The following is a 23,756-nucleotide window of genomic DNA, read 5'->3' as shown; positions in this document are numbered from 1 at the left end:
GGTTTTTCAAGACAGGTTTCTCTTGTAGTCCTGGCTGTCCAGGACTTGCTTTGTAGACCAGGCTGGCCTTGAACTCACAGAGCTCCGCCTGCCTCTGCCTCCCGAGTGCTGGGATTACAAGCATGTACCACCATGCCCCACCAGAAATGCCTCTTTTCAGCTAGTCTTAACAACTCTTACTTTTCTGCTTCACGATGTACAGTATGATCTTTGATACAGTGCTGTCTATGGTAATTAGGTGTTGCCTATGGTGATTAGATGTTGGCTGTGGTCATGGGTATTAGCTATGCTTTGTAAAGTACTTATAGGGATACAGTTAAGGGAAACCAGCTCTGGATTTTTTTTTTTTAATTTTTTTTAATTATTTTTATTTTTTAAATATTTTTATTTAATTTTAATTTATGTGCACTGGTGTGAGGGTATCAGATCTTGGAGTTACAGACAGTTGTGAGATGCCATGTGGGTGCTGGGAATTGAACCCAGGACCTTTGGAAGAACAGACAGTGCTCTTAACCACTGAGCCAACTCTCTAGCCCCGGATTTTTCAAAGAGAAAAATTTCCATCACTTTGATCTTCGTTTACCATCAGGCCAGGATCTGATACAGGGGTACCAGATTCTTCCACACTCTATCTCCTCCAATTCACTGACCTACAGGTGTCTGACTATGACAAAGACCCTGTCCCTGTGTGGGGGTCATATTTGTACTGATGATTACATTCAAACTTTCCCTCTAGAACCATGCGTGTATCCTTGCAATTAAAGGATACCCACGCAATTAAATATGCTCTCCAGAGGAGGCTTTCCCCAAAAAGACAGGGAGCCTCCAGCCTCAAACATGAACTGACTTTATGTCTCTGCTCATAGGTTAGTGATGACCTCAGCCTTCCTCAGAGAAGCTTCATTTTGAAGTCGGGAGGCAGCTAAAGTAGAGAAGCCCAACTGGTCCAAGTAGAGCGACTATGTTACTACAGAGTGGGTGGCCCCAACTATGACATCTATATCCTCCCCTCCAAGGCTCGGGAAGCATCATAGTAAAAGCAGACCAAAGGTCAGGAGCTACAGAGGAGCACAGCAAGTCTGTGTCCCCTGGATGTGCATGGCACAGCCACTCATGAGCTCACTTCAGCTGTGGTTACCCTCACAGACCTGCACAAGACCTGGCCTGTCACCACTTCCTGCTGTGTGAGAAAAGAGCCCATGAGGTCCTACCCATCAATGAGGATGAGTTAGTGGGTACTCAGGGGGGGGCTGTTATAGAATACAGGGCCCACAAGACAGCTCAGCAGGTAAAGATGCTTATTGTGAAGCCTTACCCACACCGTGGCAAGACAGGACCAACATCTGGTGGAAGGGACCCAACTCCTGCAAACTGTCCTCTGATCTTTGTATGTAAGCAACAGCATGAATGCGCAAGTATGCACACAGACCCATCCACCCACTCACCCACCCCCACACACACAGACAGACAGACACACACACACACAAATAAAAAATAACGCTTAAATACTTACCTTTTAAAAGATCTACTTGTAGCCCTGCGGTGGTGGTGCACACCTTTAATTCCCCACACTTGGGAGGCAGAGGCAGGTGGATCACTGTGAGTTCCGGGCCAGCCTGGTCTACAAAGTGAGTCCAGGACAGCCAAGGCTACACAGAGAAACCCTGTCTCAAAAAAAAAAAAAAAAAGGGGGGGGGGTCTACTTGTAGCTTTACCATTTAATGTAATAATTGTTTCAGGAAGATTCAGAACTCTCATTTTACTGTTTGTCCCCACTTTTCTGACTCCTTTTATGTTGTATGAATTTTTGTGGTTTTTTTTTCTCTCTTCAGAACTCTACTTAAATTTCTCTGTTCAAGCTGGATGCTGTGACACATGCCTTTACTCCTAAACTCAGGAGACATAGGAAGATAGATCTCTGACTTTGAAGTCAGCCTACTCTACATACTAAGTTCTAAGACAACCAGAGCTATATACATGGACCCTGTTTAAATATAAATATAAAATAATAATAATAATAATAATAATAATAATAATAATAATAATAATATGATGATGATGATGATGATGATGATGATGATATACCATTAAATTTGTCTTTTGGTCTTTAGCTGTGGGGTTTTTTTTTATTGTTTGTTTGCCTGTTTGAGGTCTTTTTGCTTTCTTTTGTTTTGTTCTGGTACTACAAATAGAATTCAATGTTTAATATAATATGTTGTTTCAAGTTTGCATGAAAGAAGGGAAAAGGGGGCACAGTTAAAACTCCAAGGTTACTGGATTTGAAATCAAATCACAAGCCAGGTGTGGTGATGCACGCCTTTAATGCCAGCACTTGGGAGGCAGAGGCAGGCGGATCACTGTGAGTTCAAGGACAACCTGGTCTACAAATTGAGTCCAGGACAGCCAAGGCTACACAGAAAGATCCTGTCTTGAAAAGAAAAGAAAAAAAAAAAAGAAAAGAAATCAAGTCACATAGCAGCATTCTGGCCGGCTGGAACTTGATGTGTTTGCTCCAGTTATGTCAAACTGCTGTGCTTTGCTTCCAGGGAAATGCTGGGATATGTGACCAGCAATTACAGTTCTTGAAGTTTTCAAAATACACTGAGCAAGTTGACTTTTGCAAAGAGTATGTCCCTTGGAAACTAATAATGTTTAAAAATCTATAGGCCATTACATGTTTGCTTGTATTATAATCCTAGTTGGACATTCATCTACCTTATCAAAAATCCACCACCAAAGGCTGTATCAGCAACACATGCAAAGGAGAAAATTGGCCAGCAGTAGATTTATTTACTTGCCACAGCGGCTTAAGCCAAGCCACACAGAACCAGAATGTAATTTGCTTTTTAACACGCCCCTTATTAGCCACTAATAGCACTAATCCAAGAATGGGTAAATTCTTCCAAAGAGGTGGCAATGGTCCCTGCCAAGGAAGCAACAATCTGAAGAATCCAAACCGGAACACATAACCAAATGCTAATGTGCTGTGTGTCTCTTAAACACAACAGGACATTGGCCAATAATGGTAGCAAGCATTCAAACAGGTAGCTAGCAAAAAGAAAGGGCCCATGTGCAGGCAACACAGGAAACTGTAGCAGAGGGAGTGAGTGGAGGCAGGGGAATCAGGATCTGCTCAAGAGCAGCCTCCGAAGAGAAAGGGACAGTTAAGTGACAGGGAAGAAGTAGAAACAGCTTGTTCTGTTATCTGGAGTCAAGTTTTACCAAACTGTTAGCAACTTCAATGCCAGTGAGGTCTGGGGACCAAACCGAAAGCAAAGGTTTACAGCTGCAAGGCCCTGGCTAACTCACACAATTACAATTTACAACTGAATACCTATCTCTTTGCTCCAAGAAGCCTGTGGCCAGGGCTGGGCGGGGGATGTATTTGAGTTAGTCTGTTTTGTCTCTAGATGGTAGGTGCCTGTGATTCTGCACTCTGGAGTTGGAGGCAGCAGGAAGGACTTCAAGGCTATTTTTTATGTTTGTTTTGTTTGTTTGTTTGTTTCATTTTGTTGAGACAAAGTTTCTCTGTGTAACAGCCCTGGCTATCCTGGAACTCTTTGTAGACTAGGCTGGCCTCAAACTCAAGAGATCTGCCTGCCTCTGCCTCCCGAGTGCTGGGATTAAAGGTGTGTGCGCCACCTCACCCACCCTCAAGGCCATCTTTTGCTACTTGCTGAGTTCAAGGGAAACCTGGGCTAGAGACTGTCTTAAGTGCTGGGGGTGGGGGACAGTGGGGGAAGGGAAGAAGGCTGTGGCTTCATTTTTCATCACTAGAAGTAAACTTAAGGCTAGAAAAAATTTTCTCCCATGGAAGAAGGAGAAACCAATAGGAAACAAACTGTTACTGACTTACATGCTAATTGAAGGCCTGGAAAGAGGAGGGAGAAATAAAGAAACAAAGGCCAAATCTGCCATCTGCAATTCCCATTTTAAAATCTGAGCACACTAGGGATCCAACTGCCACCATTTTGGTCACTTACTAAACAGAGTGATTTGTTGTCAGGTGTTTTTTTTTTTAATAAAGTTTTTATTGTATATGCTTTTATTTAACTAGATATGGTAGAAAGATCATGGAATCTTTCCCTTGGGGCCAGCATGGGATACAATAGCAAGTTCCAAGCCAACCTGGGCCACACAGTGAAACTCTATAACCATTCTCCTTTCCAGAAAGGGAGTAGCGGCACACACCTTTTAATCCCAGCATTTGGAAAACAGAGGCAGGGAGAGCACGAGGAGCTGGAGGCCAGCCTGGTCTACAAAGAGTCCAGGACAGCCAAGGCTACATAAAGAAACCCTGTCTGGAAAAGCCAAAAATAGATTAAGTAATTAAGTGTACATTAATGTAATACAATTATCACAATGGGTAAACTAACATTGGTACGCTAATTACTTCCTTGTTGGGAGTTTCCTTGGTCTCCCATTCCTGTTTCCCCTGTTTCTCGTGACCCCCATGCCCAGTTCTGTCTTTTACTCCTTTCTGGCTTTTGATTAGCAATGCCTTAACAGCTTCAGTGTGCCTTGGCAGGATGTTATAGGATGCCCAGGTGCTGTCTGTTGCCTCTCATGACACAGGATATACATGTTCAAAGACCACAGAGGTGAGTTTTATTTTCATCAGTCACATGAAGGGGACACATTGTCAGCATGACTTATCATTGTTGGTGTGGACCTTGGTCACCCGGCCAGAGCAGTGTCAACAACAGATTTCTCTAATGTAGTCTCACCCCCTGCCCTCACTTCCTTACAGAGGGAAGTCAGTCTTGGGAATTACACGTGAGAGCACTGGGTTCCGTTGCTAAAGATGGAGTGACTGACTACAGTTCTGCATCGTCTCCTTTCCTCTGTCTACTAGGCCCTCAACTGAGGTCTTAGCCTTCCAGGTATCAATCGGATCCCTGCTGCTCTGGTACAGCCCTTACTTTCACTGACACTTTGCTACAGACCCAGTTGAGCTTTTCCCGTGCCAGGCCAAGACTTCACTTCCTTAAATCCCAAGAGCTCAGGTTGATAAACAGTAAGCACTAATACTAGACGCTGCTGTTGGGGGAAAGCCCGCTAGAGGAACAAGTGCTGCCGGCTGCCAGCCCACACAGGTGTGCACAATCCCACAATTAAAAAATCCCATTTCAAGCCCGGTGTGGTGGTGCATGCCTTTTATCTCAGGGAGGCAGAAGCAGACAGATCGCTGTGAGTTCGAGGCCAGCCGGTCTACAAAGTTAGTCCAGGACAGCCAAGGCTACACAGAGAAACCCTGTCTTGGAGGGGGGGGGGAGGAAATTCCATTCCAAGCCAGGTGTGGTGGCTCATGCCTTTAATCCCTGCACCTGGGAGGCAGAGGCAGGTGGTTCTCGGAGTTCAAGGCCAGCCTGGCCTACATAGCAAGCTCCAGGGCAGCCAGTGCTACATAAAAATACTGCCCCCCTCCCCCCAAAATAGCGATTGGGAATTATTCCTCCCTTTGTCTTTATTTCTATTTTCATAGTTTTGGGGCATGTAGCTCAGGAGCCTTGAACTATGTGGCAAAGGGCAACTTTGAACTTTCACACCTTCCTCCCTCCATGTGGGCTGGGACGGCAGGTGTGCTGCCCAGCTTACACAGGGCTGCAAATGGAACCCAAGGCTTCCTGCATGCTCGATAGGCAAGCCACTCTACCAGCTCTACATAATCAGACGCCAGCCCTGATTTCAACTTTTAAATAAATCCTATGTCTTCAAGGAGGCATGGTCCGAAGTGTTTTGTTTTTCTAGGTACTATCTCACGATGTCCTTCAGTCAGACCTGTTAGAGGCTGGGATTAGAGGCATTGTTACCTCCTCATCCAGTTAACTCTTCCATTACCCACTCTGATCCGAACCATGGAAGAAGCTGGTTTTAGCGCCCATGTGCGCACTCACAGCTACGGAAGGTAAAGAAGACACCACATAAAACATAAAATCTTTTAGGCACTTTTTATTTTCAAAAAAAAGAAATTGTCGTTAATATATAAACATCTCATTCTTTCAAAAAATTCTACAACTATACAGCTGCTTGCTCCGATATTTGCATAGGAAATGACCACAATACAAAAATAAGGGACAAAGAAGCAGAAGAGCAGCCGAGTTAGTTAGCTTTAGATGTAGGTGTCCACGTATAAACATTTTGAAGCCTCTTACAAAACTATTTACACCATTGTCACCTATTTACACGCCGAAGCAACTTCTCTAACAAACAAAACTATAATTTATCAAGTTATGAAAATTGTTCTCTAAAAAAACGTACTATATTACCACAAAATAAATAATGATAAACAATATTTTAAAAACAAACTTAAATTCAATTAAGACCGCTTTTGGCATTTTATTATGATTTCTGCCCTTTGGTTTAACAGCATCAATGTCACATTCCTATCGATATTGCATATAGGTAAGCTTTCAACATTATCACTGATATTAAAGGCAGACACCGAGTCAGTATTAACAGATTAACTACATTGCACTGTAATTTCAATAAAATTACTGTGTCTCACTGGATATTACATGCAAAAATCACATAAATTGCCATTTAACCCACAGTACTGCATGAACAAACATGCCAGTCTAAGAAAACTGCTTCCGTGAGCGAAAACATGGTCTTAAGTTCAACAAGGACACGTGACGAAGATGTCAGTCCTTCTCCATGTAAAATATGGTAAGACCCTTCACTGCTGTGATGGGTAACTATCTTTAAGCTGTTCAGTTTAATTTCACATAAACAATCTTTCATATTTAAAATAATCTTATTTCAATCACAGTAAAACTTGCATTTTACTTTCATTTGAATGATCATCCCACCCTCCCACCCCCACCCCCCAAAACAGATTTGGTAACATTTTTTGAGAAGTACCAAATTCTGACTGTAAATGTACTCACTAATTTTTTTAAAAAAGTATGATTCCCCCATCCTTAAAAACTTGTAATAAACCTATAAAGCTGATTTGCATATTTACAAAATTTTGAATAGCAAATATAAGCAACTCATATAAAAAACAAAACAAACAAACAAAAAAAAAAAAACCCCACATTTGTTCAATGGCTATTTGTGAATTGCCAGGTACCTCCTCTATGGGAATAATCTGATCTTGAGAGGAAAAAAAAAACAGTCCATGTCGTCAAGTAAAATCTTGACAATCTGTCTGGGTGCCTGTCAACTGGTCTGTTTATCCTAAACATTGTCACAAATGATGATTGCGTGTATAGTCTGTATAAAGACAGCATTCGCACCCCTCAACACCCCTACCGGCTCCCCACGCTGAGATGCGGCTGCCTGTGTGGAGATGAAGTTTGCTGAATAAAGCGAGGGGTAAGCACAGCAAGCTTCCAGCTTCTCAAAATGGCCAAACACTTTGGTATCAATACAATGTATTCCTGTGGCCTCAAATATACAAAATATACATTTCCAGTTCTTTTTTTTTTTTTTTTTTTAATATGAAGTTAGGTCTGCGGTTTAAAGGATGGTGGAGCGGACTGTGAGGCGTCGGGCGGTTGGCGCGGCGGCTCAGTTCTGGTGACGCTTCATGTGCAGCGCCAGGTGGTCAGAGCGGGAGAAGCTGCGGTTACACACACCGCACTGGAACGGCTTGGCGCCCGTGTGCTTCCTAAAGTGGCGGGTCAGCTCGTCCGACCGTGCAAACCTCCAGTCGCAGCCATCCCAGTTGCATTTGTAGGGTTTCTCACCTGTGACAAGGAAGAGACAGGGTGAGGTGGGTCTGCAGCAAGACCACCTGCAATGGGCACACACCTTGGTCCATCATCCCCACTGTGAACCTCACATGGCTGCGTGCCTGCCCCTCAAAGCAGACTCTTGAGGACAAACTACATCCTGCAACAGGTGGAGAATGGCAGCCACCTTTCACAACACTCAAGGCCCGCCTGGTCTACATAGCAAACCAGAGAAGCGATAAATTCCTCAAGCAATCCAGTTCCGGAACTGGTAAATTCACAGTGGTAAGGAGTCAGTCTGGCCTTTTTGTTGTTGTTTCGAGACAGGGTTTGTCTGTGTAGCCTTGGTTGTCCCGGACTCTTTGTAGACCAGGCTGGCCTCTAACTCACAGAGATCCACCTGCCTCTGCCTTCCCTCTGTGCTGGGATTATCACAGGAGGCTTAGTCTTCAGCATGTTGGATGAGGGCCACTCTACGGAGGCTTTGTTTACAACCCATAATCCTAGCATTTGCTGGTACACATGTGCATTGAACTTTTTCTGTGTCAAATGTTGCTACACAAAGGTTATCAACATGTATTCTATGAGGCTGGGCACGGTGGCACACCTTTAATCCCAGCACTTTGGGAAACTGGTGGGTCTGAGTTCTAAGCCAGCCTGGTCTATACAGTGAATTCCAGGACAGCCAGGGCTACATAGAGACCCTGTCCCAACCTCCATCCCAGATTGACTCAATGAACAAATTGGCAACTGTCTAGGCCACAACAAATTTATTTTATACAATAAAGCAAAAGGGCCGGGTCTGGGGAAGCTTACACTGTTGACACCTAAAAATCTGGCCCAACTTCTCTGTTTTCTTTTTTACCAGCTCTCTGCATTTGAGCCAACCCCAGTGTGCAATTGTTTGATCCCTAATGTTCTCCCAAATTTACCAGCCACTTAACTTCCAGAACTACTTAATTTTTATAATTCCACATGCTGTTTTACAATTGATCCTATTTAAGACCGGATATTTTCCTATGCAAATACCCAAATTCCAAGTCTTTGTGCATGAAAACTTGTCATGACTTCAAGTGTTATTTGTTTTGCTGGGGCTTTATAAGTCATTTTCCCCAGCTTCCTTTTAAAAAGGTTTTCTCTTTCTGGCCTGCCTGAGGCAGAAAGATCGCTACTAAAAGGCCAGTTTGGGCCCAAAGGGAAGAAACTTGGGGCAGTTTTGAGCAGAGCAGCCTTCTGGCCTTTGTCTGTCTGACCCAGCAGTGTCATCTTCCAGAAGCTGTGTTGTTGTGAGATTGCGCAGTTCACAATGTTGATGTCCACAATAGCTGCAGCTCTCACAGCTAGTGGTCAATGGACCCTAGACTGCCCCTTCACAGGACAAAGCAGCAAAGGCCAGAACAGAATCGAGGCTGGCCCTATGCCACTGCACTGTCACTCACAAGACACTAGCCTTCCCTCTCTCTGTCCTAAGGCACACACAGGCCTCCCCCCCTTTCTGGTTCCTACCAGTTTTTGTTTTGTTTTGTTTTGTTTTTTAGATGCACATCTCAGCCAGACATGGTGGTAAATTCTTGTAATCCCAGTCCTGGGGAGGCTGATGCAGGGGGATTATGAGTTTCAAACCAGCCTAGGCTACAAGATGCTCTCTCCAAAAAGACAAGTCAAATGAACATCTCAATTTGAAATTTCTCCACAGGTGTGCTTCGCAGGAATACACACACACACACACACACACACACACACACACACACACACACACTTCTGAGTATTTCACCATGTAGTTCAGAGTCTGGTGAATTTAGGGCTGTGTGCTTTGCTCTCTCATAGTAAACTCAATCTAGAAAGTTACATTAACACTCCAGCTTTGAAGAAACAGAAAAGTCATTTCTCTTCTGTTTACATTCGCACACAATGCTGGACTCACAGAAAAAAACTTAATGGTAGTGGTAACTAACTATCAGGCTCAGAGATGTCAGTCACACAGGAGACCTTCACATAGAAATGTCTATTGAAAATAAATTACAGTAACAAGCATGGCTTTCCTGTCGTTCCATTGGTGAGAGGTCTAGTTATGATGTTTGAATAAATTTTTTTAAAAAGTTTCCCCAGGAGTCCCAATTCAAGAAGGATCATTTAAGCTTTGTGAATTTCATAATTACACAGTATAGAATGAAGTTTTCAGAGTTTACCTTAGAAGCAGGGGACACTGGACTTTTTGTCTCTGTTTTTATTGGCTGCAAAGTAATAAACTGTACCACTATTTTGTCAAGTTGACTTTACTGATTGGTTGACACACAGTAGCCATTAAAGTTCCTAAAACATTTGGGAGTTTTGCTCTCAATTTATGTGCACCTATAGGTTATTTAGCCAAGAATACCACCCGTGTCTGGAAGGGCAGGAGCCCAGGCCAAGACTTACCATAAAAGCAAGGACGACTATCGCCCACTTGGGGCAGTTTCTATGGGATTTGTTTAAGTGTCAACACTGTTCAAGTAAAACATTACAGAGGAAGCTGGTACCCCATTTCTGGCCAAGGAGCAGACTCAAGCCTTTTTTCCTCAGCCAGAAACACTACGGCCAGTACTTCTGGGAAAGCAAACTGACTTCCTCCCAAGTTATATTTCAACAGGATAGAGCTTTCAAAAGTTTAATTGGATTTTTTTTAAAAGAATCTCTTTCCAATACCACCAATTTGAAATGCTCAGTTAAGCTCTTTCAACATCCACTGTGTTTGTATTTTAGGTCTCCTGCTCACTCCTGCTGCTAGCGTCAACTACGGAGAGGCAAAATGAAAACAGTGGCAAGGTTGTGTGGAATGGAAACCCTTCTTGCTTTATCTCACAACTCATATTTTCTTCCCTACCTTAGAACTAGAGGTGGCCGGAGAATGCCCAGTCTCTGAGAAATGTGTCCAAGTTGGAACACGCACATGCCCCATGCTGATAAGCTACTAGCATATAGTATTAAACTGTCAGCAGAGACAGCCCCAGCGTGAGCTAGGGAACTCTCTCACTCACATCAGAAGCTGACTGGTTCGCTCCTTCGGAAGAGTCCCGGGCCTGCCCACTTTCTTCAATGTCCCACTTACATCTTCCATTAGCAAACACTATGACACTCTGAACCATGGAAGGAATGAGTACATACATACTGTTCAAATTTGTTCATTTTCTCCAGCCCCTAGTGAAGGAAAAGGGATGGCTAATGGATGGCTAAGGGGGCCCGGAAAGTGAGACTGGGTGTGGGGTGCTCTCTGTCCCTTTACAGAGACTCAACTTTTAGGGTTTCCATACTAGCGCTGGCCATTTACAGATGCCACACTAAGGACAGTCCTTTCCCTGGGGGGTTTGATGCTTGTCTCATGTCAGGTGGTGCTGGCGCATACCTTTAATCCCAGCACTTGTGAGGCAGAGGCAGGGGGGAATCTCTGTGAGTTCCAGGCCAGCCTGGTCTACAAAGGGAGTTCTAGGACAGCAAGGGCTATACACAGAGAAACCCTGTCTCGAAAAACCAAAAATAAATAAATAAAGTTGTCTCATCACATATTAAAATCGTTACTAAGCTACAACATTTTTCTCTGATGAACAAATTTTGCTTTTGAGCCTACTACAATAGAATGGGAGGCTTCTCTGCTCGGTTGAACATATTCAATAGTCTTGTACCAAGGCCCTTTTCTAGAAAGGTCTACATAGATTGTTGCAACAAAGGAAATGAAGTAACTCTAAGGCTTATAAGTAAATCTACATATGTTTCTTTCTCAATGATGAAAAGACAGTCTAATCAGTAGATAATAAAAGCAACAGAACTGAAGCCAGTGTTGGTTCAGGAAGACACACAGGCCTGTACTCACTGCCTAGTGATAGATGCTCTCTACCCATAGCTGTTTCCCCTATCATCACTGACCTCCTAAGGGTGTTAGTTTCTCAAATACCACACTTGCTAATAATCAAAACGGGGAAATAAAAACCACCAAGGGAATCTTAGAAAATGGTATTTACATAACTGAGGAGAGTGATATTGATTTGGGCTCATGGACTTGTTCCTTTATGCAACCATGCCAGTACTTTTCCACGAAAAGATTTTATTAGGGTTTGTGTAGCAGTCTCCTGCCCTTGTAACAAGACTGTAGATTCACTTTTACTTTTAAGCTAAAGCTTCCTGGAGAACAAATGGCCCATCTGAGGAAACTGAGTGTCCACTGTACTCTGCCTGTATCCTCACCACATAGGCTGACTTTGACTAGGGCTCAGTGGATCCAGTCTCCGGGATCAAATACACTTGAGCCAATTAGTTGTTTGATGGGTTCTAGGTGGGGAGGGGAGGAGTGAGGGGTATGTTGTAGTTTGTATTCCTGGCCCTCCCTTTGCTTCTGCGTTCCTCCATGAAAACAGTGCATGGTCCAGGTCTGAGCACTTACAGTCATAATAATAATGAAAGGCCCCATGCTCTTCCACTCAATGGGCTGCTTCTCAACAAGTCCTCACAGGGGAAATTTAAACACCCAACTCTAGAGGCTCTAGACAACATGATGCTACTTTCGATTGGTTTGCTTTTTAGTAATGTCCCAAACTATCTTATAAACTAACAAACCAAACACCCACCTAAAATAAGCAGTGAAGTGTTTTTTAAACCCAGAAAGAAAGAAAGAAAGAAAGAAAATTGGTATCAGGTGGTGATGAGAGGCAGCTCAGGTGCTAAAGTGCTTATATCACAAGCCCTTTCTTCACCTGGCCACCCTACCCAGAAGCCTACCTGCCTCTTTATCAAGCCAAAGGGAAATTCGCTCTACGCAGATGTTTTGGGCACAAGCTGGCCACATTTGTGCTTCTAAAGCAAGACACCTTGCCTTTAATCAGAACTGTTAAGAGGTCCGTGAATATGAGCTATTATGGGCAGACACAGAGTTACTTCCCCTCAATTAGAACATGACTTTGTTTCTAATCTTTCACCAGAAAAGATGTAGGCCACCAGGTAGAACTTGAAAATACCTGGCAAGGGAAAATTCCTAGGTAGTTAGAATATATAGCTTTATATACTGCTCTCTGCGTTCCTTGGACCATCCTTGGCTGGCTGCTTCTATCTCAACCTCAGCAATTCTATTTAATCTATGTAGACACTGTCTCCTCCCACTAGCTGAAAAACTACAGGGTGAGACGAGATTCATTCTCGGTATCCTTCACAAAACCAATCAAAAATTGTCTACTGAATTAAATTAGACTGAACTTTTGATAAGCTTTATCGTCTCGTCAAAACAATATTTGGATCAATTTCCTATGTAATTATTTTTCAGACGGAAAGAACCCACCACCACCACCAAAGCAAAGGTTAGTCTTCCTGGTGAGTCATTAAAAAGAAACTTTTGTTTTGCTTTTCAAGACAGGGTTTCTCTGTGTGGCCTTGGCTGTCCTGTACTCTTTGTAGACCAGGTTGGCCTCAAAGTCAGAGATCCACCTGCCTCTGATTCCCAAGTCCTGGGATTAAAGGGGTACACCACCATGCCCGGAAAAGAAACTTTTTCTAAGCTTTCTTGCTCATAACTAACCATTCCCGGGGCCTAAGCGAACAAGTAGCTTAAGCCACTATTTAAAAGAATGCCTGAAATTCAATATAAAAATAAATTTCATCAAAAAACATAAATTTCAGCCAAGTAGGTCTCTGAGTTCTAGGCCAGCCTGGTCTACAGAGCAGGTCCAGGACAGCCAGGGCTCTATCACAAACCCCAGGACCAAAAACACAAAACAAAACCCAAAGCTACAAGTGAAATACAATACTGAAAGTAAAGAATGCTAATTAACCCAATGCTGGGTTGTGATGCTTTCCAATAAAAAAATATTTTTTTGTTGTTGTTTTTTTGTGTAGCCTTGGCTGTCCTAGACTCACTTTGTAGACCAGGCTAGCCTCGAACTCACAGCGATCCACCTGCCTCTGCCACCCGAGTGCTGGGATTAAAGGCATGAGCTACCCTGTCTGGCTGAATGCTTTTAAATATATGAAAATCACTAGATACTGTGTCTATATGCAGCTACCTGCTATCCATCTGTTTTATGAGCTTCTTCATCCATTATGGCCTGAAATAAAATCCTTCTTTTAAAGCCCCGCCCCCTTCCGTAGAATAATCTGAATGTTCTTCTCTGCTGGAAAATCCCTATAATAAAAACATCTCAGATGTCAACATATGACCAATGGAACATGAGTCCTCAGCGAAGACCTGACTCTACATGTACGCGCAGCACATGTAGTGTCCAAGTCAAACTTAGAAACTAAGGCAGAAACCCAAAATCACATCCTTCAAAGTACCCACGGTAACATCTTACAGATAAATGCCACTAGATAATTTGGTTCCGGTGGCTCCAGAAGCCAAGGCTAACTAACAATTGATCTACCTCTTCAGAGTGGAGTTTGGGGACAGTGTCTGGAGGGTAGCTTATCGCTAAGGTAGCCTAGGATGCAGAAAGTTCTGTCTTTAAAAGACAGTAAAGCATATGAATGAACACAAACGGTATTATCAGCTGCCTACAAAAGACAGCTTCCCGGTGGTGATTCACGACGGCAGGGTTGTGGCGTTGTCTGAAAGGCAGTCCGGAGACATTTTAGAATGAAGGCAATGTGGGCCCTTCCTTTGCAATCATCACAAGGCAGAAAATTTCAATGAAATATTCTTTTAAATGCTATTAAGAGTACAAATATTTTGATTTGGGAATAGACCACTTATTGATACTGTTGCCTAGCAGCAGCCCTAACTAATTCTAAGCAGAAACATATTAGTAGGTGCATGAATATTAAAAACATACACAAGCACTCTCTCACCCAGGCCTATATGAACTCACAAGCATGTTATCTTACCTACAGATAAATGCAGCTAGAGTTATGTGTTGGAGATTGTCTGACCATACTACATAGGAGAGCTTTAAGCTTTTGTATGTTTCTCTATAAAGAAATCCAAGTCCACGAACTTAGGAAACTTGCATGTTATTCTTATGATTCAAAAAGTAGACTGGAGCCCGGGCGTGGTGGCGCATGTCTTTAATCCAAGCACTCAGGAGGCAGAGGCAGGCGGATCGCTGTGAGTGAGGCCAGCCAAGGCTACACAGAGAAACCCTGTCTTAAAAAAAAAAAAAAAATAGTAGACTGGTGCTTTACTCTTTTGTCCCTGCTATGGGCAGGAGACACAGGCCAGTTGATTAGATTCCCTCTGTCACTCTCAAATCACTGGTTAAACAGACCCATAGCTGAAGGTTGTTGTAATTGCTTAAATCAATTGAGACATATGGTAACTTGACATTTAAAAGCAACTACAATTACTTTCCACAGAAAAGCTGGGGTGCTTCGCAGTCTGCCAGCGATCATTAGAAAAGCATTTCTTTTATATCGTCAAACACACAATCAGTCCTGCCATGGAGTTTTTAGAGTCTAACAAACAAGTTTTCCAAGTGGGAGGAAACGGGACAGAAAGAAAAACAAAACAAGCTCTTAAATCAGAGGTACTATTCCGAAAGGAAATAAAATTAAGACAAAAAATAAAACCTGTTGCATCTACCTGGGCATTAGAAGGAAAAAGAAAACAATCACCCCACAAGCCTCTTCTGGCTTCATGTGCATTTGCTGAGCAGGGATGGGGGGAGGGAGGACACAATGGCAGCGAGCACACAGGTAATTTTAAAAGGCATTGTCTAGAAACTAGAAATGAGGAGAAAGCCTCAGTGCCCTATGATTACCTAAGAACGGGTTTATCCAGATGAGCGAGTCTGTTACAAACCCTCCCCAAGGCAGTTGAAAGACTATGAGACAAAACTTTATTAAACCGCATTACACGCTCTTACTCATTAGTTTAAGGCCACAGTACTTAATGGTCAAGTGAAAAAGTCCCTGCATGGAAGCCTAACTAGGCCTAGATCCTGTCTCAGTTTGCTTTTCTTTTTTTTTATTTTCTTTCTTTCCTTTTTTTTTTTTTTTTTTTTTTTTTTTTTAAAGTACAGGCATTGTTCAGACTACCCACTATTAAATTTCTTTGCCAGCAGGTCAAGTTCCAGGATCCCAGGTACAAGCATTCACAACAGTAAAAACCCTGACAGGGGTGAAAAGGCTATTTAGATATGGCCTGACGACACCCCTGCAATAAGCAGTTGATTACATCGTTATATGCAATTGCACACTTTTATTAGGGGGACTTTAACCTCTAAAGTGCATTCCCTGTGTCCTATCTCCAGTGTCAAGGACTTGTGGTGAGAGAGGAAGGGGGGAGAGAGGAGGAAAAAAAAGGGAGAAGCAAGAGCTCACACATTTCTAAGCTGCTTCCACTTCTCCTTAACCAAAAGCTCCAAAACCCAAGTTCACGGTTTCCCTAACAGAAACAAGCACGCTGCAAAAGGATATTTTAATCTGTTTCTTACTATTTCTCTATGGAATCTTCTGGCACCTGTCAACTGTGCTTGACAAATTTTAGGCTGGAGCTTTTACTTACTTGCTTACCTGCAAACAAAAACCTCTGGCCCAAACAATTGATTCCTATCAAGATAAATGCGAGAGATGGCTTCCTTTAAAAAAAAAAAAAAAGCTATTCTCGGAAAGCGGGTTATCTACCGTTTGGATTTGAATAAGTGTTTAGCATTTAGATATCAAGCGTGCCTTCCTAACATGCACACAAAATGTCTGCAGCCATACTCTCAGCGCTCTAGCTCAGCACTGACCTTTGTTCAAAGGCTTTTACTTTTTTAATGCAGCAGTTAGAGATAACTACTTCATTTATCAAAACTCAATTTCCATAGTAACATCTAGCCTAGGGAGATTGGAGTCCTCACAGTAATCCAACCACCCATTCAAAGGAACTGTTGAATACTTCGGTTTCCATAGCAATGACGGAATAATACATTTTGCTAGGTCACTGCTTTTATTAGCAAACTTATTCTTTGAACTTTAGGTAAGGAGGGTGTATTTATTGAGGGGGGAAAAAAGCTGCAGTCACTTTTATATCTGTTCTTTCCTTTAGGGCTATTCCGTTTTTAAAAGAAAATTATAATAGTAGCCATCCAAATACATGAATATTATGGGTATGTGGAGCCCTTTATTAAAGTATGCTACCGAATTTCAGTTTAAGTGTTTTTGATATGAGGCTTCAAAATTAATAGATCCTACAAGGGATTGCTGTGGATTTAACAAAACAAAACATTATAAAATTAGAGACTGAGCCTGGAAGGCAGAGGCAGGCAGATCAATGTGAGTTCAAGGCCAGCCTGGTCTACAAAATGAGTCCAGGATAGCCAAGGCTACAGATAAACCCTGTCTCAAAATAAAAAAACCAAACCCTGTCACCTCCCCCCCCCCCAAAAAAATTAGAGACTAAATATAAAAGCATGCTGCAAATGATGAAATCAAAGACTAAAAATGAGGTCCTCTCAATGGCAGGGCTGGGGTTGGGTGTGGAGTGCTGTTTAGACTACTGCCCTTCACTCTGACCCACCCTATTTCATACTCTGCAGATCTTAGGCTTATTTTTCAGACATAGTAAATAAATAGGCTAAACACAAATACCTGAAGCCACCAGTGAAACTAAAGATGTGCTAAACATTGGTATTTAACATGGTAAGTGGAAGTTGTTAGCATAAAAGGGCTTTATTAAAGCAAGATGATTGGCCAGGATTTTTTTTTCCCCCTTCTTTCAAGACAGGAATAGCATTGCCATTAAAGTTTTAAAATCCATTAGTAAACACTCTTGTTTACGTTTTGGGGGTCATTAATTCTACGTGAGGTGACAGGGCAAGGTCTCACCGAGGGGAAGACCAGTCTTCCTGGAACCAGACTTCCTTGGGGAACTGAATTTTGAGCCAAGCCCTTGCTGAAAAGGTAGGCCATTAAAAAATAAAAGTTGACAGAAGAAAGAAGAGATCAAACACGTACTGGCTTTTAAAGGGGTGAATGCCACTTATACTATTTACCCAACTCACAGAATTAACAAGCAAATTGCCTACCCGTATGAGTCCTCAGGTGAGCTTTCAAATGAGACGACTTTGTATAAACTTTTGTGCAACCTAAAATAAAAGGAACAGAAGAACAGCTTGTCATTTTCAGGGCCCTTTGAAACTTTTACATTTGATGATTCAGTGTTTAAAATCTCTCACGGTAGACTTAATATTGGAAGCTTTGGCTAGTAAGTTTCAAGGCGCCCTGCCCCCTGACATTATTAGAAGGCAGAGGTGATCTGCTTTTTGTGTCACTGTGGGAGCAAAGAACACAGGGCACAGGAGGCAGAGGCAGGTGGATCTCTGTACATTTAGGCCAGCCTGGTCTACAAAGCAAGTCCAGGATAGCCAAGGCTACACAGAGAAATCCTGTCAACAACAAAGAACACAGGCAATGCAGCCAAACTCTTTGCTATAGTACGTACTACAGACACACACACGCACACATATTTGGTGGACGTAGAGCTGACGTTGCTAAGCCATTATCCAAGATGACTATAATTTTCTATTCTACTTTCTTGTTTTTTATTTAGCATGTCGTGTCACATCATGCACCAGTCACTAAATTATGCCAGGTATTAATCATAAACCCACTTATGCCTGCAACCGGGAGATATATTTATTACTGTCCAATTATATTTTGGGTCTCGTATCTCATTCCAGAATGAGCATACACTAATGGAACCAACCTTCCCCACCCCACCCCCACCCGGAGTCTGTTTAACAATATCCTGACTGGCCTGGCCTGGTCTAACTCACGGAGTTCCGCCTGCTTCTGGTTCCCAGTGCTGGGATTAAAGATGTGCACCACCACAGCGTGAACTGCCTCCGATCTCCACACACACAGCCTGTCCATCTGCACACACACACACACACAGCCTGTACTTCACCACGAACACTATTGTCTCTCGGGTGACTTTTTAGAATGTACTGCCACAATTCCTTAGATTAAATGAAACCCAAGTTTTGTTTACTACTAAAGAGAAAGAAATCCAAGTTAACTTATTCCATAGAAAATGTTCTAGCCATTAACAAAAAGAAAACAAAAAACAAACAAAAAAAAAAAAAATGGAAATTGAGCCGGGCGTGGTGGTGCACGCCTTTAATCCCAGCACTCAGGAGGCAGAGGCAGGCGGATCGCTGTGAGTTCAAGGCCAGCCTGGTCTACAAAGTGAGTCCAGGATGGCCAAGGCTACACAGAGAAACCCTGTCTCGAAAAACCAAAAAAAAAACTGGAAATTGTTATCTAGGAGCTAAGACCTTGGGCAGTGGTGGCGCACTCCTTTAATCCCACCACTTGTGATCTATTGTGAGTTCAAGGCCAAACTGGTCTACAGAGTTAAGGAACAGCCAGGGCTACACAGAGAAACCCTGTCTTGGATAAACAAACAAAAAAGAGAGCCAGGCGTGGCAGCAGACGCCTTTAATCCCAGCACTCGGGAGCCGGGAGGCAGGCGGATCGCTCAAGGCTGGCCTGGTCTACAAAGCGAGTCTAGGACAGCCAAGGGTACATAGAGAGACCCTATCTCGGAAAAAAACAAAACAAAACCAAACAAAAATCAAAAAACGAACAAAGAAGCAAAAAACAGGTGATTTATCTATTTTTAAGAGTCAAGTAAACCCATCCTACATATTTTCAAGCCCAAGGTTCACACGCAAGCATTCAAGCACACATAACATAAGACGCTACTGCTGCCCCGAGCCCACATACCAGGGTATTCACAGTAGTGAATGCGTCGTTTCTCCAGATCAGGGTTACTCCTCCTGTTGTACCTGACAGGCTGGATGTTTGGTGAACTAACTGGCAGAGTGGCAGGTAAATTTGGATTGTGAATTGCCAGTTTAGAAGCAATTGTGGCAGCGTAGGATGGAGGTGGGGTTAAATTCTGGAGCATCTCAGCTTGTCTGTCTGGGCTTCCAGGCTCTGAGCTCGGTGGTGACGGGGGAAAGTAAGTGGCCTGCTGCGGAAGGAACTGACTTGCCATGGTGTATGTGCAAGGGGGCATGCCCTGGAACTGTTTCATTGCAGTCTGCGGAACAGCGGAGGTGTGTGTGTTAAGGCCTGCCATGGCCGCCGACATAGAAACATTGAGGGTGTCCATTACTGCCGTCTGGTTTGTAGAACTGGGCATGTCTAGATCCGGTGTGTTCAGTAGCTGGTAGAGATGTCCCTGCTGGGAGGGGACAGGGAGATGAAGCTCTGGTGTGGGAAGTTCTTGCTTGATGAAGATGTTGTTCACCTCTGGCGTCGTGGTCTGGTGGGAGCTGAATATACTGGTGAATTCAGGGAGGGCCTGGGTCGGGGCCGGAGGAGGGGCAGTCGTCTCACTCTGGTGACTGAAAATGGTAACAGGCTCTGTCTTGATCTGTGTCACGCAGGGTCTCTGAGATTTGTAGAGGCCAGTTCTCAGGTGCGTGATGTCGGGCAGGAAGACGTTCATGTTGATGCTGTAGGGTAAGCCTTCGCTGTCGGTGAAGAACTGGTCTACCACTGAGGCGCTGTCTCGTCTATACTTCTTATGCTCTGGGATTATTGGGCCTGGAGGAAGCTGGGGTGTCAGGTACTTCTCCATTTCACATCTTGTCTGAAAGAAGAGATACAAATACCCATAAATCTACCCGACTCGTCCAGGAAGGCCAGGAAGGGCTGACTGAAAACTCAGCGACAAACCATACCGGGGGCTGCTTATAAACGCCAGTTTATTTTGTCAACCATGCTAACTATTGGCCAACAGAAAGTCTGTATGACACGTCTTTAGTTAAAAATCGCTCCCCAAGTGGGACACTGTGGCGTTCGCACACTTTTAATCCCAGCACTGAAGCAGAAGACAGGAGGTTCGCTGTGAGTTCGAGGCCAGCCTAATCTAAAGTGAGGCCAGGACAGCCAGGACTACAAGAGAAATCCTGTCTTTAAAAAAAAAAAAAAAAAAAAAAAAATCACTCCCCCAAATCATCCCCAGAAAAAGTGAAAAAGGCATACAGGAGGGGAGCAAAGACAAAACATATTCCTCTCTATGCAATCAAGTCTCAATCACCATCCTCCACCTCCCAAGGATAATCTTCAATTAAAGTACAGTATCAAGCCAGATGTGATGGCGCAGGCCTTTAATCCCAGCACTCAGGAGGCAGAGACTGGTTGGATCTCTGTGAGTTCAAGGCCAACCTGATCTACAAAGTGAGTCCAAGACAGCAAGGGATACAGAGAAACCCCATCTCCAAAAAAAAAAAAAAGGGCAGTATCAGAATATTGCCAAGCTGCCCCCGCTCTGTTCAGGTCTACTACATTACATATCCTTTACTTGAAAACTAACACTTTTGCAAATCTTAAAATAATTATTTCAAAGGGCTTTTACATGAGCGTAGTTAGTTTATCTCAGTCTATCGAATATAAAAATGTTCTTTGGCCATCTCATTCCCTTTCTGGTTAATAAAAACTTCCCAACATCTGGAGCAAAACCCCTGTTCTCCATGGAAACAAACCCAACTGCACGTTCAACGTTTGACCTAAATGTTGATTTTAACCGGCAGGTTCTGTAATTGGTTAATACAATAATGAGATGTTCCTATTCATATCCCTATCTAAAACAGATCTTTAATTATCAAGGAGAAAATCACTCCTTTGGTAGACGGGTGCTAAGATGCCCGTGGGTGGGGAGAGGCTGTGCCCTGCCAGCACAGTCATCAGCAAAACATTTATCATGTCCTCTCCGTAGGCCAATGCTACATTCCCCCTTCCTCTGCAAAAAGCGCAGTCATCACCGACCCTCTTGCTATCTCCTGTGAAAAAACTACCAAAGTGAAAGAACCAAGAGACTCCCCGGCCCTGATTGTTGAAAAACATACAAACTCCAGTTACTGACCAGCCGCCTGTATTTTGCCAGATCTCTTCTCTCCTAATATAACGAAAGCTTTCGGTTTTTTTTTCCTCTCTCAATTTTTCTTGACATAGAAAAGTGGTTAGAAAAAAGATCATAACCCAACTAAATGAAATGGTTCATAGAACAGAAAACTACTGCACCGTAGTCGGTGAATAGAAGTCACATTTTTGCTCTTAATTTTCAAGAGAAAGTCATCTCAGACCTTAGATCTTTAAGATCTGGATGTGGACAAGGACGGGCAGGATTTCCCGGATATGCGCGACTTAAAAATAAAAAATTCATGTTGTAGCCATGTGAGTCACATCTGACAAATGCCACTGTCCTCTAAAAGCACGACGACACCTGCAGACCCGGAGAAAAAGGCGTGTTGGGTGCAAATAAACAATACAGCAAGAGGCTATTAAACCAAAGCGTCTTGAAATAAACCGAACTAAACCCTTTCGTGCACTGCGCTCCTGTGGCAGTTAGTGGTTTCTGATTTTAGCTCTTCCAGCTGTTTGCATGTGGGTCTGTTTCCAATTTTTTTTTCCTTGGGACTAGCTAAAAGTCCCGGGAAGTTTTTTCTGGGCTATATGACTCCCGTGCGTGGGCGAAAGGAACAGGCGCTGCTCTAATTCGGCTGCTGGGCAAGTGTAAAAGCCAACTGCCAGCTTTCAACGCGACTCTGGGAGGAAATTTACGCGCACACGAGGAAAACAACATCCCCGGCCTTTTTTGTCCCTGTGTTTTTTTAAGGCAAAAGCAGTGTTCAAATACAACCTTAGCTCTTCTGATTCTTAGTTTCCCAAACAGGGCCTTACAATCCATTCTAAGGTAAACTATGGAGGCATATGAAAGCCCAGTATTCCAATCTGCATTTCTACTTCATCCCAGAGGACGCAGGCAGGTGGACTTCCAGGGCGAGGGCCATAAGGGAGGGCGGTCAAGGTGAAGCAATTTAAGTTGAGCGTGGCTACAAGCCTTCATCCCCACGCAAGGAAACAGACAAGGTGCGCGTGAGCGCGCGGCTGTCTTTAGCCTCTTCTGGGCAGGTAGGAGTGGGCCCCAGCCCCCAGCCTCGTTCCCCATTCACTCCGTAGCGCCCCGTCTGAGAGCGCAGGGCGGGGCTGTCCACCCAGGCACCCGCTCCCGCGCGCCCCAGCCTGGAGCGGCCCCTGTCGCCGGCGCCTCGCAGTGGCGGGACACGCCCGAGCCCGGGGAGGGAGGCCCGCCACTCTGCTTACCTGGACCAGTTCCTCCGAGGGCAGCCGTGGGCCGGCGGCTGGCGGCGGCGCGGGCTGCGCAGGCGGGTGGTGGTGCGCGTGTTTGAGGTCGTCCCCGGGGAAGAGCGCCGCGTCGCGGGCCGGGTTCGCAGCGCCCAGCACCGGCTTGAGCTGTGCGAACACGGGCTCGTCCTGTACGACCGGCGGCTGGGGCACTGGTCCCAGGCGGGCGCTCATGGTCAGCACCCGCGTGGCCATGGGCGGTCGGGGCACTAGGCGATCGCGATTCCCACTTGGCCCGGGCTGGCGCGGGACGGCGGACTCGGCGCGGGGGGACCCCTGGGCCGGCAGCCAGGAGCTAACGAAGGCGGACACGAAGATCGGGGCTCCTGAGCTCGGCCACGCGTCACCGCCGAGGTCCTCCGGCCGCCACTTTCTCCCGCCCCGCCCCAGCGCTCGCTCGCTCGCCCGCCGGAACCCGCTCCCGCCACCTCCTAGCTCCACCAGCAAGCAGCGAGCGCGCGTACCTGCCCCGCGACTACTGACACTTGACGCCCGCCTCTATTTCACCCAACTCCAGGGGGGCAGGACCAGCTCACGCGACTGGCAGCGTCGTGGCCAATAGCAAGGCTCCAGGGCCAGAGGCTAGCCAATGGGAAGGAAGCCCACGAGGTCCCGCCTCCGACCGGCCGACCGCACCCCTCGCGGGCCACGAGCTTCGCGCGCAGGGCTGCGGCGCAGTTTGTACACAACTTCTCTGACAGATTGGTCCGGCGGAACACTGGGCGGAGGGAAGGAGAAGAGCGGGTGGAATCTAGGAAGAGGGGAAATCAGGGTGGAGACGCGGAGGGAGATCTCTCCGAACTGTTCTCTGCCAGGATTAGGGCGAAAAAAAAGTATTGCACGTCTTAGGTGTTGTGCAAGGACCTGAAACTCGAAAGCTGAAGACAGAAGGCAGCTAGGTGGGGGAGCTGAGGTTTCCAGTCTTGTCCAATGAGTGTGTATTTTTAAGTATACAAAATGTACTTTAGAGGAAAACAAGGA

At 44.6% G+C, this 23,756-nt stretch overlaps 1 protein-coding gene across 1 annotated transcript; it reads right to left on the bottom strand.

The window, feature by feature from the left end:
• Window positions 1–7,117: 7,117 nt before the first annotated feature.
• On the bottom strand, window positions 7,118–23,250 carry Klf5 (KLF transcription factor 5). The gene is made up of 4 exons (XM_051160909.1): window positions 22,734–23,250; window positions 19,344–20,217; window positions 17,642–17,701; window positions 7,118–7,694 (listed from the first exon to the last, which is right to left on the bottom strand). The coding sequence occupies exons 1-4, from the start codon at window positions 22,968–22,970 to the stop codon at window positions 7,516–7,518; spliced, it is 1,350 nt and encodes a 449-aa protein (XP_051016866.1). The 5' UTR covers window positions 22,971–23,250; the 3' UTR covers window positions 7,118–7,515.
• Between the last annotated feature and the right edge of the window lie 506 nt (window positions 23,251–23,756).

The sequence above is a fragment of the Acomys russatus genome, chromosome 18 (assembly GCF_903995435.1).
Source record: "Acomys russatus chromosome 18, mAcoRus1.1, whole genome shotgun sequence".
Taxonomy (NCBI): domain Eukaryota; kingdom Metazoa; phylum Chordata; class Mammalia; order Rodentia; family Muridae; genus Acomys; species Acomys russatus.
The sequence above is the reverse complement of the archived record's forward strand: the minus strand, read 5'-3'. Positions and strand labels throughout refer to the sequence as shown.

Bases quoted from the DNA above. Each gene is read 5' to 3' on its own strand.
- Klf5 (XM_051160909.1), bottom strand. From the start codon at position 22,970: ATGGCCACGCGGGTGCTGACCATGAGCGCCCGCCTGGGACCAGTGCCC. The intron at 17,702-19,343 runs GTATGTGGGCTC...CTTTTATTTTAG, and splicing joins TCACTACTGTGAATACCCTG to GTTGCACAAAAGTTTATACA. The intron at 7,695-17,641 runs GTAGGCAATTTG...TCCTTGTCACAG, and splicing joins TCACCTGAGGACTCATACGG to GTGAGAAACCCTACAAATGC.